The sequence below is a fragment of the Pangasianodon hypophthalmus genome, chromosome 6 (assembly GCF_027358585.1).
Source record: "Pangasianodon hypophthalmus isolate fPanHyp1 chromosome 6, fPanHyp1.pri, whole genome shotgun sequence".
Taxonomy (NCBI): Eukaryota; Metazoa; Chordata; class Actinopteri; order Siluriformes; family Pangasiidae; genus Pangasianodon; species Pangasianodon hypophthalmus.
This window is the reverse complement of record NC_069715.1, coordinates 4225920-4247576: the sequence shown is the minus strand read 5'-3', so window position 1 is coordinate 4247576 and position 21657 is coordinate 4225920. Positions and strand designations below refer to the sequence as shown.

General features: G+C 37.1%; 3 protein-coding genes across 4 annotated transcripts; 2 read left to right on the top strand and 1 right to left on the bottom strand.

Annotated features, from left to right (window-relative positions):
• The first annotated feature begins 2174 nt into the window (after nucleotides 1-2174).
• LOC117597529 (uncharacterized) lies at nucleotides 2175-4986 on the top strand. Of its 2 annotated transcripts, XM_034305058.2 has the most exons (5): nucleotides 2175-2329; nucleotides 2692-2795; nucleotides 3196-3687; nucleotides 3975-4077; nucleotides 4178-4986. In XM_034305058.2, exons 1-5 carry the CDS (start codon nucleotides 2305-2307, stop codon nucleotides 4768-4770), a joined length of 1317 nt encoding a protein of 438 aa, XP_034160949.1. In that variant the 5' UTR covers nucleotides 2175-2304; the 3' UTR covers nucleotides 4771-4986. The 2 variants fall into 2 exon arrangements, 1 of the variants encoding a protein (XP_034160949.1); XR_008301943.1 differs by lacking the exons at nucleotides 3975-4077; nucleotides 4178-4986 and having other exon boundaries at nucleotides 2609-2795; nucleotides 3196-3872.
• A 4470-nt stretch (nucleotides 4987-9456) lies between these two features.
• On the top strand, nucleotides 9457-12416 carry LOC113534739 (vomeronasal type-2 receptor 1-like). The gene is made up of 6 exons (XM_026927693.2): nucleotides 9457-9566; nucleotides 9699-9987; nucleotides 10085-10657; nucleotides 10992-11114; nucleotides 11300-11423; nucleotides 11512-12416. The coding sequence occupies exons 1-6, from the start codon at nucleotides 9457-9459 to the stop codon at nucleotides 12414-12416; spliced, it is 2124 nt and encodes a 707-aa protein (XP_026783494.1).
• A 5136-nt stretch (nucleotides 12417-17552) lies between these two features.
• Nucleotides 17553-21213, bottom strand: LOC113534740 (extracellular calcium-sensing receptor-like). Its single transcript, XM_026927694.3, has 6 exons — nucleotides 21044-21213; nucleotides 20568-20865; nucleotides 19423-20256; nucleotides 18992-19213; nucleotides 18535-18658; nucleotides 17553-18448 (listed from the first exon to the last, which is right to left on the bottom strand). The coding sequence occupies exons 1-6, from the start codon at nucleotides 21211-21213 to the stop codon at nucleotides 17553-17555; spliced, it is 2544 nt and encodes an 847-aa protein (XP_026783495.3).
• Between the last annotated feature and the right edge of the window lie 444 nt (nucleotides 21214-21657).

Below are 21657 nucleotides of genomic sequence, written 5' to 3'. Positions count from 1 at the left end.
ATTATTATTATTATTATTATTATTATTATTATTATAGTATTTGCACATTTATTAGTTGCACTGACTACAAGTTGAGCTTCCTGTTGCTCTTATTCTTCTTCTGGTCAGGCACCACATGGTGGTCAAAATCAACTTTGTCCTTTGTTCTGTGTACTGTACCCAAACCCAAACTCATCTGACTGGTAATGATGCCACGAAAGAAGAGACCCAGTGCCAAAGTCGCATTATGTATTTAGGCTCAACAACAGAAGACATATTTGTTCCATTATCCTACATTTTCATTATAAAATGCCAAGTTGTCCATCTAAGGCCAGAGAGGTACTCAACATAATGTTTAATAGAGAAAACACACATCCATTTTGAAATTCAAGAACTCTGCCCTGTATAAAAACTGTTAGAAATATTTTTAATTCATGCTGCTAGGGTTATTTTTGTATTTTTGTATTATTATTATTATTTTTTTGTGTGTGTGTTAGGGGGTGGAAATCACAGTCCACCATTATTAAAGTTATCATATTTATTATTGACATTTTAGAGTTATTAGCACATTTGTATAGTCACTTCACCTGAATTAGTTAAATCAAAACCTCAAAAATAAGTAGCCTATAAAAAATGTCAACTTGGACCTACTGTGTTTTGTCGGCAGAAATTTCAGGAATAAAAAGCTTTGTGGCTCCAAGTAATAGTCAGAATATTATTGTATGTATTTAAATGAGCCTTTTGGCTGTAAGGGACCTCTTTATCTGTAATATAATTTCCATGGACCCCCTCAACACAGGGGGTAATTTCCATGGAACCTCTGTGTAGAGGAAGTCCATGGAAATTATATTATTCTTAAAGGGGTCCCTGACTGCCAAAAATACCTTGTTTAATACAAATATAAAATATAAAAAGTAAAGACATATAATTAATTCAACTAATAAATAAATTAATGTATGACAAGTGCATAGTACCATGACCATGACAAACAATACATGACAATCATCATCTTTGTATTCATAAAATAAAATAAAAATATGGAGGGTTTTTTTTTTTACATTCTGGGTAGGGTTACTTTTTGAGCCTCTCCCCCAGCCTCAGAGCAAGGAAACGATGGTTTTTATTTATTATATAAACATTATAAGGCAGATTTTTTTTGATAACTTTAGCAGGCCCTTTTAGCTTTTCTACTTGCAAATGTATTTTGTGCCAGTTAGATGGGGATGACTTCCCAGTTTATGAACTGATATTTCATTCAGTCAGCTCAGCTTCTCTTAGATAAACTTAATTGTCAATATTAAGGCTATTAATTCATTTTAGTTTGGAAAAGATACAGACCCTTTGCAGCTGTCACATATAGCATTCACAGTATTCTTGGCAAAATAAACACTTTTGAAAATATATTATGTTGTTTTTTTAAGAAATATTGCAATAAACACCTGCTACTATGCAGGCTTTGACACTTCTTTCAAGCCTTTGAGCATTTATTTTTGAATGCCTTCTCTGGTCTGTTGTCTGACTCACTTGGGGTTGTTGCCCAAAGCAAGTGTCTTTTGTGTATGGCCACCATCTCACTTTTTCCCTAATTGTCTAAAAAAGGGTAATATAAAAGTAGCTATCCCCATATGATTCCCATTTTCAGTGAATTGAATATGCCTACTGCCTGCAAATCTTGAAATCAAGTGATAAAATAATAGTTTAGCAAGCATCAACTAGGTGATTGTAGAAAGTAAATGTAAATGTCTCTTTTTTTTTAAACACATGCAAACACCCATCACTGAATTATTACAGTTTGCCACTGGTTGCTGGTTATTTGAGTGGTGTTGCAATTTTAGTTGGTTGAAAAAACTTTGGGTAAATGTAACATACATCCAATATCATTCTTACCCACAAATGACACTGTGCACAGTTATTCTTTCTGTTTCAAAACAAAACGGACAGGCTTGGACTTTTAGGCCAGACATTTAGCAGAAATAATAGGACATAACAGTCTCTGGGGCAGTTTTCTGGGCTTATCCAACAACAAAAATAATAAGGCTACGTTGTACACCATCTTTAGTGGGTGTAAAGTTTACCTCTGAGAATTTGGATCATTAAGTTACAAGTCAACTGGCCTTTCCACCTGGGTCACAGAGGAGAGGAAATAAAATCAGGATGCTCTTCTGCTCTGGAACCTCACGTGAGCTCAGACTGAGATGAGCGGGGTTGCTCTGGTTCTGTTTGCTCTTCTCTTAAGAGCACTAGCTTCTTGCTATGAACATCCACACGATGGGATTTTAGTGGACAAAACTCTTTTGGTTGACAAAGGCCTTAACTTATGTAAAAATGAATACAGAAATAGAAATTGGTGGTGAGTAAAATTTCTAGAAAATATTTCTAGAAAAATAATTTTCTATTTTGCTTTATTGTCCATTCTAGATAATGCTTGTAATGTATGAATAGCATATTATAATTATTTGCATTTTCCCTTTAAATGGAGGTGCAAATAATCTAATGAAATAGTCTATATGGTCACAATATATTATACATGAGTAGTTCTGGCATGTACCTAAAATGGATAAAATAATACAATACAGCGATTGAATTCACATTTTTGTATTAATGCATTTGACGCCTTATCTCCTTTCAGGTGCTCTCTAACAGAACATAATAAGGTGTTCTGTGTGGATGTGCTGAAAGTGAATATACTATTTCTCTACCGTGTCTTTTCAGAATACCAATGGCTGTGTATTTGTATATTTGCCTCCCAAAACTGTCAGGCTTTGAGTAGCCACCTCACATCAGATTATGTAAAAGCCAACATGTGTTTACAGCTGGTAAGAAGCAATAAATTCTCTAAATTCTCACAATGCAAAGAATGAAGTGATTCATATACCTAAATTGTTTAATATTACTCATTAATTAGAACAAAACTTGAATAAACTCATAAGTATTATTCTATTTAAAAAGAGATTCTTAAAAAAATAAATAAATAAATAAAACGATGTCTGCTTGACCTTTGTATTTTATATAAATTCACAACTATTATTCTATTTAAAAAGCTACAAGAATATTTTGCAATGAATGATTACTCTAGCCTACTGTAGTGCTAATTTTGTGTTGTTATAACTGAATCTTTTATATTCACATTAGAGAAAAATCATATTCCAATTCCAAATTCCTCATCCTCATTTTGTCATGCAAGTTACAAAATGACAATATTTTTCCTCTCCACAGAGTTTTCATCTTTCTGGCTTTGTCTGTTTATGCTATTTTCATGTATGTCCCATTTTCATAAGAGCTATGGGAAACAAAAACTTACAGCTCACAGCATGGCTGATAAACTGCACACAGTTGTCGAGCACCAGAATTTTTCTGACTGGAGAAAGGTGCATAACGATTACAATCAAACTATACTGCATGACAGAGCACTGTTTGCTGATTGGAGTAGTTGGATTCACGACATCTGGAATTTCATGTCTGACCGAGTTTTTACTGAGTCTGAAACTGTCAGGAAGAAAAGAAAGCTGCCAGAGAAAAAGTGCTTCCTGGAAGAACATGTTCTTCAAAACCCTGTCTACCTCTGTACGTGTATGTGCTGCTCTGCTCCTTGGCTGCACTTTGACACGCATGTCCACTGTGCATGGCAGCATCAACCCTGTGGTGAATAAGACTAGAAAGAGCTGTGCTTACACTTGCACTCTGTCACCTGACTTTCTCAAATACAAGGTAAAATTAACAATAAATATGAGTTTAATAGACTGTCAATATTTCCCTGGTGATCATACAGGGTAATAGTTTATTTTCATTAATGGTGACTGTTGTAACAAAAACTGTAGATGTAAATGAAACTGATCAAAGATGATTAAATCACAGTTCTGATCAATTTGAATCTACATTGTCTCAATAGAGAAAAAAATGTGTGTGTGTGTGCATGTATGCATGTAAATAAATATATATATATATGTATCTGTGAATCCATGAATTTGTATCATTGTTTCAATTTGTATCTACAGAAAGTTTTGTGTAAAATGAACTGCTTACCAAAGAAACAAATGGATGAAAGCCAAACAACTGAAAACTGTTTGCATGCTTACAAAAACACAAGATGCAAAAAAGGTTACTTTTTGTCTATTCATATACATGCAATAGTCATACACAAAACATTGTTTTAGTGATAAGATATGATTCTAACATGTTTTCCTATTTCTTGCCACAGAAGACATTTCTCATCTGCTGAAGTACTATAGGATTGCTACGATTAAAGGTATAGGCCATGTAAGAATTATAGGATTGCGAATTACATCTGTGTCAATGTTCCTGCTCTGTAACACAGCAGCTGTTATTTTTAGCAATTATCAGCCTAGATACCCTACCAACCACAGAGCCAGTCATTCCAAACTGAGGTTAATGCTGCTTTTCACAGTCTCATGGTGCTCCTTCAGTTCACTACCTGTGACTGTACAACAGTCTGGATGTTCTTGCAAAGTCCACCACAAAGTATTTGGGATCTCGTTTGTCCTGTGCATATCCTGTGATCTGGGGAAAACTAAACTGGAGTTAATGGCCTTCAGGGCTACATTTCCAGGCAATATTATGAAGTGGTTTGGGACTCCACAACAGAGACTCAGTGTTTTTGCCTTCATTATATACCAGGATCACATTAGTTTGCTTTGGCTAATGGTTAATTCATCCTCATTCAACAAAAATATGAAAAGTCAGAAGGAAAAGATCATTATACAAAGGAGCTTAGGCTCAGTCATACAAATCCTATGTATACTGGGTCAGTTAGGACTTGTGGATGTACCATGATTATTTTTAAAATATTTTTAGAGCCAAGCAAAAACCCTATACTGAAGCTCTTTTTTTATAACTCCATACTCATCTGCATGGCATTATGAGCACTGGTCATCAATTTTGGAGCATAACAGTGTCTGTTTAATAAGTAATATTTGATAGTTGCTTTCATTTCTTATTATTGTGTGAGCATAGTTTGAAGTGCAATTAAAAACAGTTTTGATGCAATTAGAAGGAGTGGCTATGAAATAAAAGTACTTAAAATATCTTACAATTGCCTTTAACATCCAGGGTGTCATGATTTCATTAACATTAGTAGACAACACAATAACTGATATTAGCCTGCACACAATTTGGATTTTAGGACATTCAAGAACAGTGTAATAAAAATGCAGTATATATAATTGAAGAAATAAAATGGCTAAAATGAACACCTGAAACAATTTAAACATAAAGAAATGTAAAAATCTACAAATGTTCACAGTCAGTAAGATTACTTTTTCCTCCATTAAAATGTAATTATAATCATATATGCAGCATAGGCAAAAACATCATGGTTATAAATTAGAATTCTTGTTTCTGTTCAGTTGCAGCACAAGGTGTTCCACATCTTTGGGTTTTCCACATGCTTTAGAGCTATTTAGTGCTTTCATCAAAGATCCTGATCTTATACAAATTATGGGACTGCTTCTGCTACCCGTGTCACTAGCATGTCATAACTAGCAATGTTTTTCATTCTCAGGATAAGCTCTGCTGGCAGAAGGCAAACTGCATTTTTTTTTTTTTGCTGGTAATCATATGGTGAACATTTATTATTGTAATGATTAATATACAATTTGATACACAAATATACATATCAGTGTCATAATCCAAGGGGAGATCCAAATGGGAAAACACAAGGGTCATACACAGAGATCAAGACAGGACTCAATGGCTTTGGTTCACAACATAAGGTAAGTAGGCTACAGGCTTCCTCTGATAGATCGGGGATGTATAATATACCTGTATATCCAAAGGGTACATGTATCATTTACACCTGTGAGTATCCAAAAGGTTACATATGACACTTTGCTGGATTCAGGTTTGCAACCAAATCCATCCAAGCCTGATTCAAGGTGAAGCATTAGAGAGAGCATGTTGTGCAACAATGATGTATGTGCATAGGTATATACAGGAATGCTGGTGCCATCACTCTTCAATTCCAGGGACAAAAACATAGAAAAGAAGGGGCATTTAGTCCTCACCTTTCCCACAAAAATTGGCAAGAGGGCCCGTTACAAAGAAAGAATGAAATTCAATATGTGGGGCCAGCTAGCACAGAAAAATTTGCTACAGGCACAGGAACCTTAATCTTGGATGTATAACAGGGTCACTCAACTGTGTGAGTTCATCAAGAGCTTGTTTTACTACCCATAATGAGGTCCTAACTTCACTCATCTGGAATGGGACATTTATTACATACAGTATAAATATTCATTGACAAGGAATTCTTTTACTCATGTCAATCAGGGACCTAAGGATGTAAGTAGTCGTCTCTAATTGATCATAGCAAAACAAGATGATGTCAATATGTTTGTGTGTGTTTGTGTGTTCTGTAACGTATAGCTGGGGATCTCAACTCTGAAGCTTGAAGGTCAAGCACAGTTAGCTTATGTGTTTTTGTGAAGTTTGAGTGAAACTAATTTTTTTTTTTCTGTACAGATTCAGTGAGGCTTTTCCTCCCCTTCATGTGTGCCCATGTAATGTCCAGGCATACAATGGTTGTTATCTAGAGAGGTACACATAGGCTATGCAGGTATCATGCTACTCTCATGCAACACTACTGTGATATAGCACACTTAGGCTGTAAGATCATGCCCATCATCCCCCACCCCCCATCTCATATCATGGGCCCCATAATGCCAAAGAATCTATTACAGTACTTCTAAGTTATGCATGGTCTTCAACATGCAGCAATCGGAAAGTGTAAATAGCAGGTGTCAGATGTGAACTTAGATATATACTCAGGTATATCCCCACAGTCACAAAAGTATTAGTGAGGTCAGGCACTGATGTCGAGTAAGAAGGCCTGGTGGGCATTCAGCATTGCAATTCATCCCAAAGGTGTTCAATGGGGTTGAGGTCAGGGATCTGTGCAGACCACATGAGTTCTTCCAGTCTAACCTTTGCAAATCATGTCTCCATGGACCTTGCTTTGTGCACAGGGGTATCGTCATGCTGGAACATGTTTAGGCCTCTTAGTTCAAGTGAAGGGAAATTGTAATGCTGTAGCATACAAAGACGTCCTGTACAATTGTGCGCTTCCAACTATGAGGCAACTGTTTGGAGAAAGCCCACAAATGGGTGTGATGGTCAGGTGTCCACAAACATACACCCATATACTGCATCTCTTTGAGACTTTCATGGGTGGTTACCATATCTTATGCTTCTCATTCTTGTGTTGTCAACTCCCTTTTGGTTAGCAAAGCTTGGGTGTGTGTATTCAATCATGTGGTCTTAAATTAACGGCTATGGGTTGAGTGTGTAGGGACTGTTATTTTGTACTTTACTTACAGACACACTGGGTATAACTCATTAAGAGCATGTTGAGAGAAAAACATGAAACTCTGCAGGACCTTAGGCCTCCAAAATCCCTATCATGCAGAATGTGTTAGTTTATACCTATAAAGTGGGGGCATGGTTTAGCGGGAGTCTGCAGCGGGAGTGTGGGGGAATGAGCAAATTAATGTGGTCCTATTTGCTCAATTTGTGTGTTGAAGAGGGAGAGAATAAAGCAGAGAGTGCATGAAACGAGCCAAGCTGCCAGAAAGCTGAGCCATGTAGAGTATGTGTTTGTGTGGTTTCTGTCACTGAATGAAGCACTGAAAAGCACCCTGGAAAAAAAAGAGAGAGAAAAAAAGAAAAGCGAGTTGTACTTACCAAAGCCTGCCTCCAGTATCCGCATTTCTTGACACACACACATGCCTTGGCCCCACTGAGATAGTAAGTGAGAAAGTGAGAAAGAGAGAGAGAACAGCATGCTAAATAAGCATTCACAAATAAGAAGCAGGTGTGCCCCACCTGCCACGAAAACAACACAACCTCTCCTACTTTAGCTAATATAAAAAACATAAATCTTGGGATGATGACTGTGTCTTTTATGGTGATTATTTATTGTAGGTTCCATTGTTTAAATATAAGTTCAGGTTGCCCTTTGCAGATTTTGTAGCCAGAGGTTGTTGTTTCCTCAAAATAGCACTGTTTGCAACCTGTTTGATTGGGGAAGCAATCTGCAAACTCCTCCAACTTTTTTGAAACCATCACTCATTTTTTAGTGTCACACAGTTTACATATTAATTATTTATTGGTTAAATGACAACAAAGAACCTTTACCTTATTGGTAGTGGTGAATGAGTTACATCAGTTTTAGTGTTAGTACAGCCCATCTATTTGTTTTGTAATTTTACCCCTTTTTCTGCTTAATTTGGTCTTGGCCAATACCCACCCGTCAGCCATCTCTGTCCCCTATCATACAACGACTACCAGCCAGGGAGGGTGCAGGCTATCACATGTTACTCCCAAGACACATGCAGCCAACACCACCTTTTTGAATTGCTGCTCATGCTGTGTTACAGGATGGCATAACACACTGGGAGGACAATGCTATTCACCCTCTTCTGCATTCTCATAGATGCCTATGATTAGCTAATGTTGCTGTGATTGACAGGGGAGAGAGCATATTCCACCCCTTCCACCCAAAAAGTAAGGCCAATTTTGTTTTCTTGCACTTAGAGTTAGTCTGTTTGTCACTGAGTATCTCCTTCTTCACCCCAACATACTTTACGTGAAGAACACTGTCTTGATTTTACCTCCTTCAGTAGCTAGCACCCAGGCAGTTCCTGAATGCGACACTTTGTATCTTGTTTCACCTACATACCCAAGACCACCTGTCACCCACAGCTGCTTGACACAGAAAATATCCCAACATGCACACCTAAAATTTTCCACTGTCAGGCATACCATTTAATTAAGCATAGTAGTAATTATGAACCTTTATTCCTACACATGTATATTAAATAATATTAAGGAAGATAAAAGGAAAAAGGATAATCAACTCAAACTGACAAAAAAGAGCGAGGGCTTTGTTCAAGAGTAAAATGAAGTTTATTCAATTTATCATTTGTCATCCCTTTGTAGACATCTTTATTAACATATTTGCTTTCTTTGCAGTGTCTGTCAATCCTTGATGTACATCGTCGAGACAAACAGAAATGAAAACAAAATCTCAATATAGCACCAAAGATTTATTTTTTGCTTATGTGCTATTGAATAGAGTATAGAAGTAGCATTTGAAACTCCAGCTCTTTTAATTTAATTTTCAGTTACTGGCTGCTTCAAAACTGCTTCAAAACAGAATATCCACAGGACTGAAGGTATACTTTGCACATTCTGAATATTCTACAGTGCATGAGAATTTAACTCTCTGAACTCTCTGCCAACCATGTCTGTTTTCCTACTCTAAGGAAAGCTTCTTCATATGACACACCTCTGACAAGAACCAGCCTATGTCATGCATGACATATAAAGACACTATATAAAACAAGGAGCACTCATCCTATTCCTTCAGCCATGGGTAAGCTTATTATTTTTTGTATGTGCTTGATGCTCTTTACGCCAACAGGGTTTGCATGCCAGCTGCTGGGTAAGTTTGACATGCAAGACATGTTTAAGGAAGGGGACATTATGATAGGTGGAATTTTTCCTATATTTAACAAACAGGAGAATATTCTTGCTTCATTTGAAAACAAACCACCTAAAGCTGAATGTAAAGGGTGAGTTAAAAAAAAAAAAAAAAAAAAACATAATGTAAATGAAGGGAAACATAGTTAAATGCTATTTTTAATACAATGCTTTATTGTTTTGTTTCATTTTGCTTTATTTCTCTACTATAAAATTCTACACAGATTTGACTTACGAGCATTTCGCTGGACTAGAACCATGATGTTTGCAATAGATGAAATAAATAGAGATGATAATTTGCTTCCTAACATCACTCTAGGGTATAAAATTTTAGACTCTTGTGCCTCTCCTACCAATGTTTTGCGAGCTGCCCTCACTCTGGCGAGCATGTCAGAGAAAAATAAATCTTTCTCTCAATGTTATCCACCTCCCCTATCAGCTATTGTAGCTGAATCAGGATCTACCCAGTCATTAGTTGTGGCTGGGGCACTTGGACCATTCAGAGTACCAATGGTAATACCAAATCTAATTTAGACCAATTAAAAAAAAAGTATTTTAAATGTAAAAATGTATTTGTATTTATACAAGTATGCTGTTTGTGTCTGAATAGGTGAGTTACTTTTCAACATGTGAATGTTTAAGTGACAAAAATAAATATCCCACATTTTTCCGAACAATACCAAGTGACTATTACCAGGCAAAGGCTTTGGCTTTCCTTGTCAAAAGGTTTGGATGGACATGGATTGGAGTTTTACAGTCTGACAATGATTATGGACGAAATGGGATATCAGCATTCACAAAAGAAGTGCAGGCATTTGGTGTATGCATTTCATTTGTTGGCACAATTCTGCGGACATATCCCCAAAGTAAAATCCTTGAAATTGTTGAACTGATAAAACAATCAACCGTCAAAGTCATCCTTGCATTTGTGCCAGAGGGAGATCTCTACCCTTTAATGAAAGAAGTGGTAAAACAAAACATTATAGGAATACAGTGGATTGCAAGCGAAGCCTGGATAACTGCAGACAGACCATCCACTCCAGAAATGTTCAAATCTTTTGGAGGAACAATAGGATTTGTGGTCCGAAAGATGGCCATGCCCAAACTGGGACCAGTTCTCAAGCATATCAGCCCTTATTATGAATCAGAGTCTAGTTTTGTCAGTGATTTCTGGGAAACAATTGTGGGCTGTAAGCCTCCATCTTCAGTAAATGATTTACTTAATAGCACAAAAACATGCTCAGGAAAAGAAACAGTGGATTATACAAACAAATTCTTTGATGTCACACAACTTCGAGTGGCATACAATGTCTATCAAGCAGTGTATGCAATTGCACATGCATTACACCAGGTGATTTTTTGTGAAAAGCCTGAGACCAGTGTCTCAAAACTATGCCTTTCTGTGTTACAGATAACCCCAAAATTGGTGAGCTAAGCATTTTTATTCACATTTCTTTTAAATGAGTTATCCTCATTTTAAGCCTCTTAGTAACTATATTTCCCTTTTTGTTCCCAAGGTAAGTGAGCAGTTGAAAAAAGTACATTTTGTGGACGCATTTGGAGAGGCAGTGTTCTTTGACAAGAATGGAGACCCCCCTGCCTCATATGAAGTAATAAACTGGCAGCTGAAAGAAGGACAAGTGCAGCATATTGCAGTTGGCCATTTCAGCACCTCTGCAAATGGAAAATATGAACTTGTAATTAATGAAGACAAGATTGTCTGGAGAACAGGGAATTTGGTAATATAAACATATTATAATTAAAAACACATTTTTCTTTAATTCCATTACTCATCCAACATCTCTACTCTGCTCTACTATATCAGACACCAAAAGCTGTTTGCTCAGAAATCTGTCCACAAGGCACAAGGAAAGCACAAATCAAAGGATTGCCTCTATGCTGTTTTGACTGTATCCCATGCACTGATGGATCTATATCAAATACAACAGGTTAAGTAATATTGAATTATTATTGCCTAAATAATGCATATTTAGTAATCAAGCATTTCAAAACATTCCTCTTCTGCTTTAGGAGCAGCAGATTGCATCACCTGCCCTGAAGAGTACTGGTCTAATGAAAGAAAAGACAGCTGCATCATGAAAACAACAGAGTTTCTTTCATACATTGAAACAATGGGGATTGTTCTAATATCCTTGTCACTATTTGGTGCTTGTTTAGCATTTTCTACTATGGTGATTTTCATATATTTCAGAGACACGCCAATAGTAAAAGCAAATAATTCAGAGCTGAGCTTACTTTTACTTCTTTCTCTTATATTTTGCTTCCTCTGTCCTCTCACATTCATTGGCAAGCCCACAGTTTGGTCCTGCATGTTGCGTCATATAGCATTTGGTATCACCTTTGCTCTTTGCATTTCCTGTATCTTGGGAAAAACCATAGTTGTGGTAACTGCCTTCAGAGCAACACTACCTGGGAAAAATCTTGCAGGAAATTTTGGGCCACTTCAACAAAGGGCCATTGTGTCTTCATCCACTGTAGTTCAAATAGTTATTTGTATTATTTGGCTAAATGTTGCACCACCATTCCCTGATAAAGTCTTTGAGCAACAGAGTAAAAAAATAATCTTAGAATGTAACACAGGCTCAGATGCTGCATTTTATGCAGTTCTAGGATACATTGGTCTTCTTGCTGTTATTTGCTTGGTCCTAGCCTTTTTAGCCAGAAAGCTACCTGATAATTTTAATGAAGCCAAATTCATCACATTTAGTATGCTTATATTCTGTGCGGTTTGGATCACCTTTATTCCAGCTTATGTCAGCTCTCCTGGAAAGTATACAGTAGCTGTAGAAATATTTGCAATTTTATCATCTGCCTTTGGCCTACTCTTATGCATTTTTGCACCAAAGTGTTACATCATTTTAATCAAACCAGAGAGAAACACAAGAAAACATGTAATGGGAAAAAATCCAAAAGTTACTTAAATTTAAGTCACAGAGAGTGTTAAATAATAATAAAAATGTATGTAAGGAAAGTATGGTATGAAATTGTGAACATGAAGTGAGAGTGAACATTACAGATGTTTTACTTGTAAATCATATAAGTATTATCAATAAAGTAAATAAACAGTAAACAGGCATAATATAAGCTCTTGAGCATGGAACTTAAGAGCATGTTTGGATCCTATGTGTCTATATTATTTACTAATTTTTTTTTTTTTTTTTTTTTGCTGACTTTTTTAATTGCTTACATAGACCTTTCCCTGAAATCTTATTGTTCAAAAAGAGTGATAGTGATTTGATATAATTGATGAGAAATTTTAACAAAGCATATTACAACCCCATTCCAAAAAAAAACTGGGATGCTGTGTAAAATGTAAATAAAAACAGAATGCAATGATTTGCAAATCATTTAAACTTAAACATTTTTGTTTGTTTATGTGCTCATTTTGAATTTGATGCCAGCAACATGTTTCAAAAAAGTTTGGACAGGGACACTGTGCTGCAGCATCTATTCTTTTAACAACACTCTGTAAGCATTTGGGAACTGAGGAGACCAATTATTGTTGTTTTTAAAGAGAATGTTTTCCCATTCTTGATTTGATATAGAATTTCAGCTGCTCAATAGTTTGGGAACTCCTTTGTCGTATTTTTCATTTCATAATGCGCCAAATGTTTTCAATGGGTGACCGGTCTGTTTACTGTTTACATATGCCATATGTTTAATATATGTACAGTATGTAATGTGACAGTATGTAAAGTACCAAGTAATAGGTCCTTATGTGACAACATCTACAGCATTGCCAGGATGTGACAGTAGTGCATGAGGCAATGCATCAGCAGTTGTTTAAGAGTCTTATTGCTTTTGGGAAGGTTGGACTATAGTAATGCTTGTTCATGCACCTACTAGTATATCCAGACAGCAAGGCATTACGATAGTCCAACCAAGAAGTAATGAATGCATTAACTAGTTTTTCTGCTTCATATAATGACATTATACACCGATCAGCCATCACATTAAAACCACCCGCTTAATATTGTGTAGATCCCCGTTGTGCCTCCAAAACAGCTCTGACCCGTCAAGGCATGGACTCCACATGACCTCTGAAGGTGTGCTGTGGTATCTGGCACCAAGACGTTAGCAGCAGAGTCCTGTATGTTGTGAGTTGGGGCCTCCATGGATCAGTCTGGTTTGTCCAGCACGATGCTCGATCGGATTGAGATCTGGGGAATTTGGAGCCTGAATTAACACCTTGAACTCTTTGTCATGTTCCTCAAACCATTTCTTAACAATTTTTGTAGTGTGGCAGCATGCATTATCCTGCTGAAAGAGTCCACTGCCATTAGGGAATACCGTTGTCATGAAGGGGTGTACTTGGTCTGCAAAAATGTTTAGGTAGGTGGTATGTGTCAAAATAGCATACACATGAATGCCATGGTTTCCAAGCAGAACATTACCCAGAGCATCACACTGCCTCTGCCAGCTTGCCTTCTGTCCATAGTGCATCCTAGTGCCATCTCGTCCCCAAGTAAATGATGCACATGCACCCGGCCGTCCACATGATGTAAAAGAAAATGTGCTTTATCAGACCAGACCACCTTCTTCCATTGCTTCCATTTCTGATGCTCACATGTCCATTGTAGGCACTTTCAACAGTGGACAGGGGTCAACATGGGCACTCTGACCAGTCTGCAGCTACACAGCCCCATACACAGCAAGCTGCAATGCACTGTGTGTTCTGGCACTTTTCTATCATTAACTAATTCAGCAATTTGTGCTACAGTAGCGCTTCTGTGGGATCGGACCAGACAGGCTAGCCTTCACTCGTCACGCACATCAATGAGCCTTGAGCGCTCATGACCCTGTTGCTGGTTCACCAGTTGTCCTTTCTTGGACCACTTTTGGTAGGTACTAACCGCAGCATACCGGGAACACCCCACAAGACCTGTCGTTTTGGAGATGCTCTGTTCACGTGCTGCCTAATATATCCCACCCCTTGCCATATGCCACTGTAACAAGATAATCCATGTTATTCACGTTACCTCTCAGTTTTAATGTGATGGCTGATCAGTGTATTTCTTAGCTTAGCAATGTTTCTGAGATGAAAAAAATGCTACCCTAGTATTATTATCTATATAAGATTCAAATGAGAGACTGGAGTCAATTAACACACGAAGGTCTTTTTCTTGCTGTACATGACATAACTGAAAGGCCATCAAGTGTTAGTACATAACCGGAAAATTATATAAATATTCGTGAACTCATTTTGGTTTTGTTGTGTGTCATGAGCTTAGCAGTGGAAGCTAATACAATATTTATGAATAATTTTACTCAGAGGTGGCATATATAGGGATAAAGCAGTGGCCTTTTGTGGAACATCAAACTTTTCTTCTGTATGAATAGAGAAGCCAGCTTTGATATTTACAAACAGATAACTGTCAGTAAGATAAAACTTGAGAAAGAGCTAGGAAAGAACTGTTCCTTTAGCTCCCTTAACAAAATTTTCTATTCTGTCTTGAAGTATATTCAGATCTAGGGCTATCAAGAGCTACACCGATATCAAGTACTACATGCAAGGAGACACAAAGTAGGCCATATAAAATAATAAAATACAAAATTGGAAATAATAAGTAAAAGACAAAATGTATTAATCAAAATCTAACTTAAAAAGATATGTCTTCAAATGCTTTTTAAAAATGTGAATACTTGGCAAATGTCTAATTTCAATAGGTAAATGTTTCCAGATTTTTGTGGCGTAATGGCTAAAAGATGCTTCACCTGATCTCTTAAGGTTTACATAACAATATGTCACAAACTCAGCATTGGAAGACCTCAAACTATGAATTGGAACATATTTTTATAAACAGTCAGAAAGATATGAAGTTACTAACTCATTCACTACTTTAAAAACCAGTAAAATAACCTTAAAATCAATCCTGTACTTAACAGGAAAGCAGTGCAAATTAGCTCAAACAGGCATAATGTGATCTCTTTTCCTGGATCTTGTAAGCACTGTAGCTGCAGCATTTTGAACCAGTTGTAGTTTATCCAAACAATTCTTAGGAAAGCCAGTGTGAAGTAAATATAATAAAAAATAAAAGTATGAATCAGTTTTTAGCATCATCCAGTGAAACAAAGGGTTGAATTTGTGCTATATTTCTAATATGATAAAAACAGGTCTTAGTAACGTAACTTATGTGTGACTTAAAACTCAGTTCAGAATCTAAAATTACACCAAGGTTCTTAACAGTCCACTTACAGTTCTTTCCCTTGCATAATTTGGTTCACAAGAATCTCAGTTTTATGCTCATTAAGTTTCAAAACATTTGTGTTCATCCATAGTAGGATGCTGGACAGACATTCAGATAGCTTCTTTAATGCATCTGTGTCATTAGGCTCCACTGAGATATATAATTGAGTGTTATCAGCGTAGAAATGGTAGTTCATGTTTTTTCTCATGTTTTTGAATGATGTCACCCAGAGGCATCATATATAATGAAAATAACACTGGTCCAAGTATTGACCCCTGTGGGACACCATATAGTATATCACGTTTTGCAGAAGTACAGTCACCTAACTGAATAAAAAAATTGTCTTCCAATAATATAGGCTCTAACCAACTTAAAACACAGCCGGAGAAGCCTATGAGGTTTTGAAGTCTCTCAAGCAGAATACTGTGATTTAGAGTGCCAAAGGCTGCGCTTAGGTCCAATAAGACTAGGACTGATGTATTCCACTTATCAGTATTGAATCTGAGATCATTTACTACTTTTAGTAATGTAGCTTCAGTGCAGTGGCCATGTCTGAACCCTGAATGATACTTCTCACACATATTGAAATCTAATTATATTGATCTAAATATTGATTAATCTGTTTTAAAACAACGTTTTCTAAAATCTTATTTAAAAATGATAAATTAGAAATCGGTCTAAAATTATTGAGAATAATAGGATCTAAGTAATTTTTCTTAAGTAACAGTTTTACAACAGCACATTTAAGAGCTTCTGGGAAGGTTCCAGTTTCCAGGGAACGATTCACAATATTAAGAGCATCATCAAACAGGCAGACTGAAACTTCTTTAAAAATTATTGTGGGAATAGGGACTAGAGAGCAAGCAGTGGACTTTAACTGCTATATTATTTGAAAAAATTCCACCTTATATGCTCATAGGTTTCCTATTTCCTATTTCCCATGTTGCCAGATTGCAAAATATTTGGTCTAATCTGAACTATATTCTAATCGAAAAATGAGGCAAATTCTTCACATTTTGATTCAGAAGGCTGAAGTAACCAATCAAATGTGTGGTGGTTTAAAAGGATTGATTGTTTATTGCAGCATAAAATGTTTTACAATTCCAGATTAATACACATGCTACACATGCTACTCCTCAGATACCAGTGATCCTGACCCCTTTTTCTCTTTGAACCTGCCTGATCCATCCCGATGCCCTACTTCTGGTTGAGTTCTTATGGGTTGTAGATCACTCGCTGCTGCTGGGGGTGGCCCCACATGCACGGCCTGAAGATCATTGGGATTGCTGGGGATGGTGCCACTTGGGGGCCGTGGAGATGGCTTGGGAATCTCATATGGGGAGTTGTACTGTTATGGCTTGGGACTGCGATTGCTGTGGTGGTTTTGGGGCTGCGGTTGCCATGAGCAGTTTTGCACTCATCAATGGACAGTGGATACATTCAACAAACTGGACTTCATGTGAAAACTGTAATGAATTTACTGGTTGCACAATTGCACTATTTGTCCATGTAGTACACAGTCACAGAAGGGATTTATTTATAATTGCACTATCCGTTAGCACCCAGATGAGGATGACTTCCCTTTTGAGTCTGGTTCCTCTCAAGGATTATTCCTCATATCGTCTCAGGGAGTTTTTCCTTGCCACCATCACCTCTGGCTTGCTCATTAGGGATAAATTCACATATTTACAATTTATTTTGATTTAATTTAATTTGAATTAATTTATTTCTGTAAAGCTGCATTGTGACAGTGTTCATTGTTAAAAGCGCTATACAAATAAATTTGAATTGAATTGAATTAATACATTTTAATTTCTTGATTCAAAATAATTGTTCATGTGTGTAATTAGGTTTGTGAATGATTCTTCACTATTTTTTCATCATATGCTTTTTGCTGTTTTTTTCAGGTCTCAACAGAATAACATAGCACTTTGGAGCAAATATGCACAGAAGCAATCCAAAGGCAGAAGCTAAGATGGCAAAGACATGCACAGCAACCATATATTTTCCATGGGTGCTCACATAAACAGGGATAAATGTTATCCACACAGCAAAAAAGATGAGCATACTGAATGTGATAAATTTTGCCTCGTTGAAATTGTCTGGAAGTTTTCTGGCCAAAAAAGCTATTAAAAAGCACATGCAAGCAAGTAGGCCAATGTATCCCAACACACACCAAAATCCTATCTCAGATCCCACTTTGCACTCTACAATTATAGTAGGACTCAAAAATTCAGTGGTGTAGGCAGCAGAGGGAGGTTTAATCATCAGCCATATGATACAAATAAGTACTTGAACTAAAGAGCATAATATGACACTAAACCTCTGTTGAACAGGACCAAACCATTTCATTACATTACTACCAGGTAGGGTGGCCTTGAAAGCCATAAGAACAACTACAGTCTTAGCCAAGATGCAGGCAATGCAGAGTGCAAAGCTGACTCCAAAGGATGTAAACCTGATCTGGCAGAGCCAATCAGTGGGCTTGCCAATGAATGTCAGACTAATCAGAAAGCATGCACATAGAAACAAGAGTAGGAGGAAGCTGAGTTCCATGTTGTTGCCTCGAACTACTGGAGTAGTTCTGTAGAGCATAAACACACAAAGCACTGCTGCAGTCAAACAAGCTCCAAACGTTGAAACAGCCAGGAGAACTATTCCCAAGGGCTCCTGGAAGGACAGGTACTCCAGGCCCTTTGGCATGCATTTGTCTCTGGCTTGGTTTGGCCATGTTTCCCTTGAACATCTTAAACAATCATTTGAGTCTGTGAGGAAATTGATAAAAAAAAAAGCTGTATTCCATTGTCGTGATCATAAACATCAGAATAAGACCAATGAAATCAGTTCACACCTGTTTGATTGCTAATCTCTCCCTCAGCACATGGTATGCAGTCAAAGCAACAGATAGGTTCACCCTTTCGCCTGGCTTTCCTGGAGCCTGGCAGACAACTTTTGCTGCAGACTGATACTGGTGCCTAATAATTGCATCAGAGGGAGGGGTGACACATGAATTTCACAGTTTTACACACACACACACACACACACACACATATATATATATATATATATATATATATTCTTCTGAATAAACAAACTAAAAATAAATAAATCTACTGAAAGGATATGTTCAAAATATTTATCTGATGTGAGATTAAAATGCCTAATGTAAAATCTACTGAGCAAACAGTATTATGCCATTTCATGACACAAAACATAATATCTTCTATTTGAATTACAATAATGCAGAAAAACTGAATAATAAGTAAACGTATGAAAGATGATCTGGTGATGAATGAAATAGCACACACCTTATTGTCTCTTTGCCACATAATCATTGATTCATTTATGACCAGATCACTATCCTCCTTCAGTGATGCATCATAGAACCCCACCTTCACCAGCTGAAGTAAGCCATCACTTGCCACCTGCCAGTTCATCAGATCATAAGATGCAATGGGGTCTCCATTCTCATCAAAGTGCACAAACTCCCCTAGTGTTGTGAAGTTTGTTCTCTTCATGTAGCTTATCAGCTTTGGGGAAGATTGGGAAGTCAGTTTGATAGAATGTAAACAGCAATTGTTTCTAGATTTCATTATATATTTTCGATCAATATAGATGGATATATTATCAGATTTGCAATAAATACATTAAACATTACAAGTTAGGACATTCTAAAAATAGAATAATCTTAAAATATATTCACAAATACTTACATACACATTCATACACTCACACACACCTGCCAAGGCAGAAGGGGATTTAGACTCCCACATGTCCCATTTTGAAAGGGGCCCTGTCCTGGAACACAGGCACTCATATCATGTAAGGCATATGCTATGAGATACACAGCTTTGTATACATTGTAGGACACTCTAAGCTGTGATACATCTGTAAAGGTAGAGTACACATTGTCCAGACTCTCTCTCCCACTACAAGCTTCCCTGTTCTGGGCCTCTGTTCTGTGTACATGAGTGTTTAATGATCCATTGACCTGGCAGTTGAACATTTCCTCCCAGAACTCTGCTAAAAAATGTGAGGTTTGAGCACTGGAAGCATTCATCTCACTGAGATATCCACCAAGGTTTGGAATTTCCCCCTTCCGTATGGCAAACCCTAGAGTTCCCTGTAAGAGATCATGGAACTCATTCCACAATGCCTGTGATGTTGCCCAAGCTTCACTGGCAATCCACTGTAGATGTGTGATGTTTTGTTGCCTGCATTCTCTCAGAATAGTTTGCAGTTCTGATTCTCCAGAGAAGTTTAGAATGACTGTGGCTGTGGAGGCTTTAATAACACCCATCAACTCCTGCACTGCTTCTGTAGTGAGTGTGACGGGGTAAAAGTGCACATATGCGGGGCATACATGGTATCTGGCTGATTCCTTTAGAAAGAGCTGGATGGCAAAGCGAGCATAGTCTGACTCCACTCCTATGACCCCCACCCAAGTCCACTGAAAGTAATGGACCAGCTTTGCTAAAGCTTTAATCTGAAATTCGTCACTTGGCATTGTCCGCATAAATGTGGGAAACTCTTTCTTGTTACTCAAACACGAGCAAGATGCAAAGTAGCTCACCTGAGAGGATATTAAAATGAGCATGTGAGAACACTAAAAGGCCAAAAAAAAAAATACACTAAAAACAAACAAAAAAAAGTAAAATATGTAACACGTAAAAGTAATTTGTTGATATTCATTACTGTCTCTAATTTGTTGTTGCATTTATAAGCAATAATGAAGTACAAAAAGAAGAAAATATAAGCAAGGTCCTATTAGTGCTAATAAAATATTACAGCAATACAAATCATAAGGGAAGACATCTATATATATAATTTAAAATTATGCTTTTGCTTCATATGGCTTATTCAAAATAACAAACTCTGCCTTACCAAAGGTATACTGAATGACCCTAGTGTTCTCAGCACAGCCATGGATATCCCTGATGCAGCATCTCCTACTATGACAGGAGAGGGCTGCCTGATAGCGTTTGCACATCCAGATCCTCTTGTTTTCTCTGGCTGCCCATTGACCAGGAGAAGTGAGTTCTTTATTGACACAGGTATGTCATCGCAGCTGTCCCGGATGTGGTATCCCAGAGACAGATTTGGTAACAGGTCCTGTCTCTGATTTATCTCTGCCACAGCAAAGGTCATTGTTCGCATCCACCTCAGGGCTCGAGGACTAAAGCTGCAGCATATTCAGAAACATGTCATACATGAACTCTATTAAAAGTTCATTTAAGAAATTATAATAAATAACTACAATGATACAATGATATTGCATTATAAATGAAAGAAAGCAGATAAATATAATTTAGTAGTGAATATATCCCTTTGCATCTTTCAAAGTTTCAGACACATACTACTTGTAATCAGTTGGTTCAGGTTTGCTTTGGAAAGACCACACTGCAGAAACAGGGCTGTAGTGCAGGGGGAACAGGCCTCCCAAAATAACATCTCCACCCTTGTAGAAACTATGGGTCCCTTCGTCTCCCTGGTAGATGCACTCATCCTTGTTTGTGGACTGACAACACATAAATGTGTTTAAAAGAAACCAGAATGCGAGCAAATTACCATGGCATGCCATAACTGACACAAAACAGAAAGATGGCACAAATAGGCTTATATAGGTAAAGCTGGGGATATATAATGAGCAGGGGACAGTCTTGTCCCAGAGAAACATGTGAACCAATGATATTTGTTGTTCCTACTGTCAGTCTCTTTATACAATAGGACAGCTCAACTGCTTTTCAGATTATGTTAATGTAATCAAATAATATATTACCTTAAAAAATAATGCAATTAGATGTTTTCTACATAAAAATCACCCATAAAGAGTAGTAAACAGCACGAAACTAAACAAAGTTAGTATTTGCTGTGACAACTCTTTGTCTTTAAAATGCATCAGTAGTATACTTTGCATTTTTATGAGAATATTGGCAAATAGGTTTTTTTAAGCATCTCGGAGAAACAGTTCTTC

Coding starts and splice junctions, on each gene's coding strand:
- LOC113534739 (XM_026927693.2), top strand. CDS start 9,457: ATGTTTAAGGAAGGGGACATTATGATAGGTGGAATTTTTCCTATATTT. Junction 9,988..10,084: donor GACCATTCAGAGTACCAATG/GTAATACCAAAT, acceptor GTGTCTGAATAG/GTGAGTTACTTTTCAACATG. Junction 10,658..10,991: donor GTGATTTCTGGGAAACAATT/GTGGGCTGTAAG, acceptor TTTGTTCCCAAG/GTAAGTGAGCAGTTGAAAAA.
- LOC113534740 (XM_026927694.3), bottom strand. CDS start 21,213: ATGTGTTGTCAGTCCACAAACAAGGATGAGTGCATCTACCAGGGAGAC. Junction 19,214..19,422: donor ATCCCCTTCTGCCTTGGCAG/GTGTGTGTGAGT, acceptor TCTTCCCCAAAG/CTGATAAGCTACATGAAGAG. Junction 18,659..18,991: donor TGTGGCAAAGAGACAATAAG/GTGTGTGCTATT, acceptor TGCAATTATTAG/GCACCAGTATCAGTCTGCAG.
- LOC117597529 (XM_034305058.2), top strand. CDS start 2,305: ATGAATACAGAAATAGAAATTGGTG. Junction 3,688..3,974: donor CTGACTTTCTCAAATACAAG/GTAAAATTAACA, acceptor TTGTATCTACAG/AAAGTTTTGTGTAAAATGAA. Junction 4,078..4,177: donor AAACACAAGATGCAAAAAAG/GTTACTTTTTGT, acceptor TTCTTGCCACAG/AAGACATTTCTCATCTGCTG.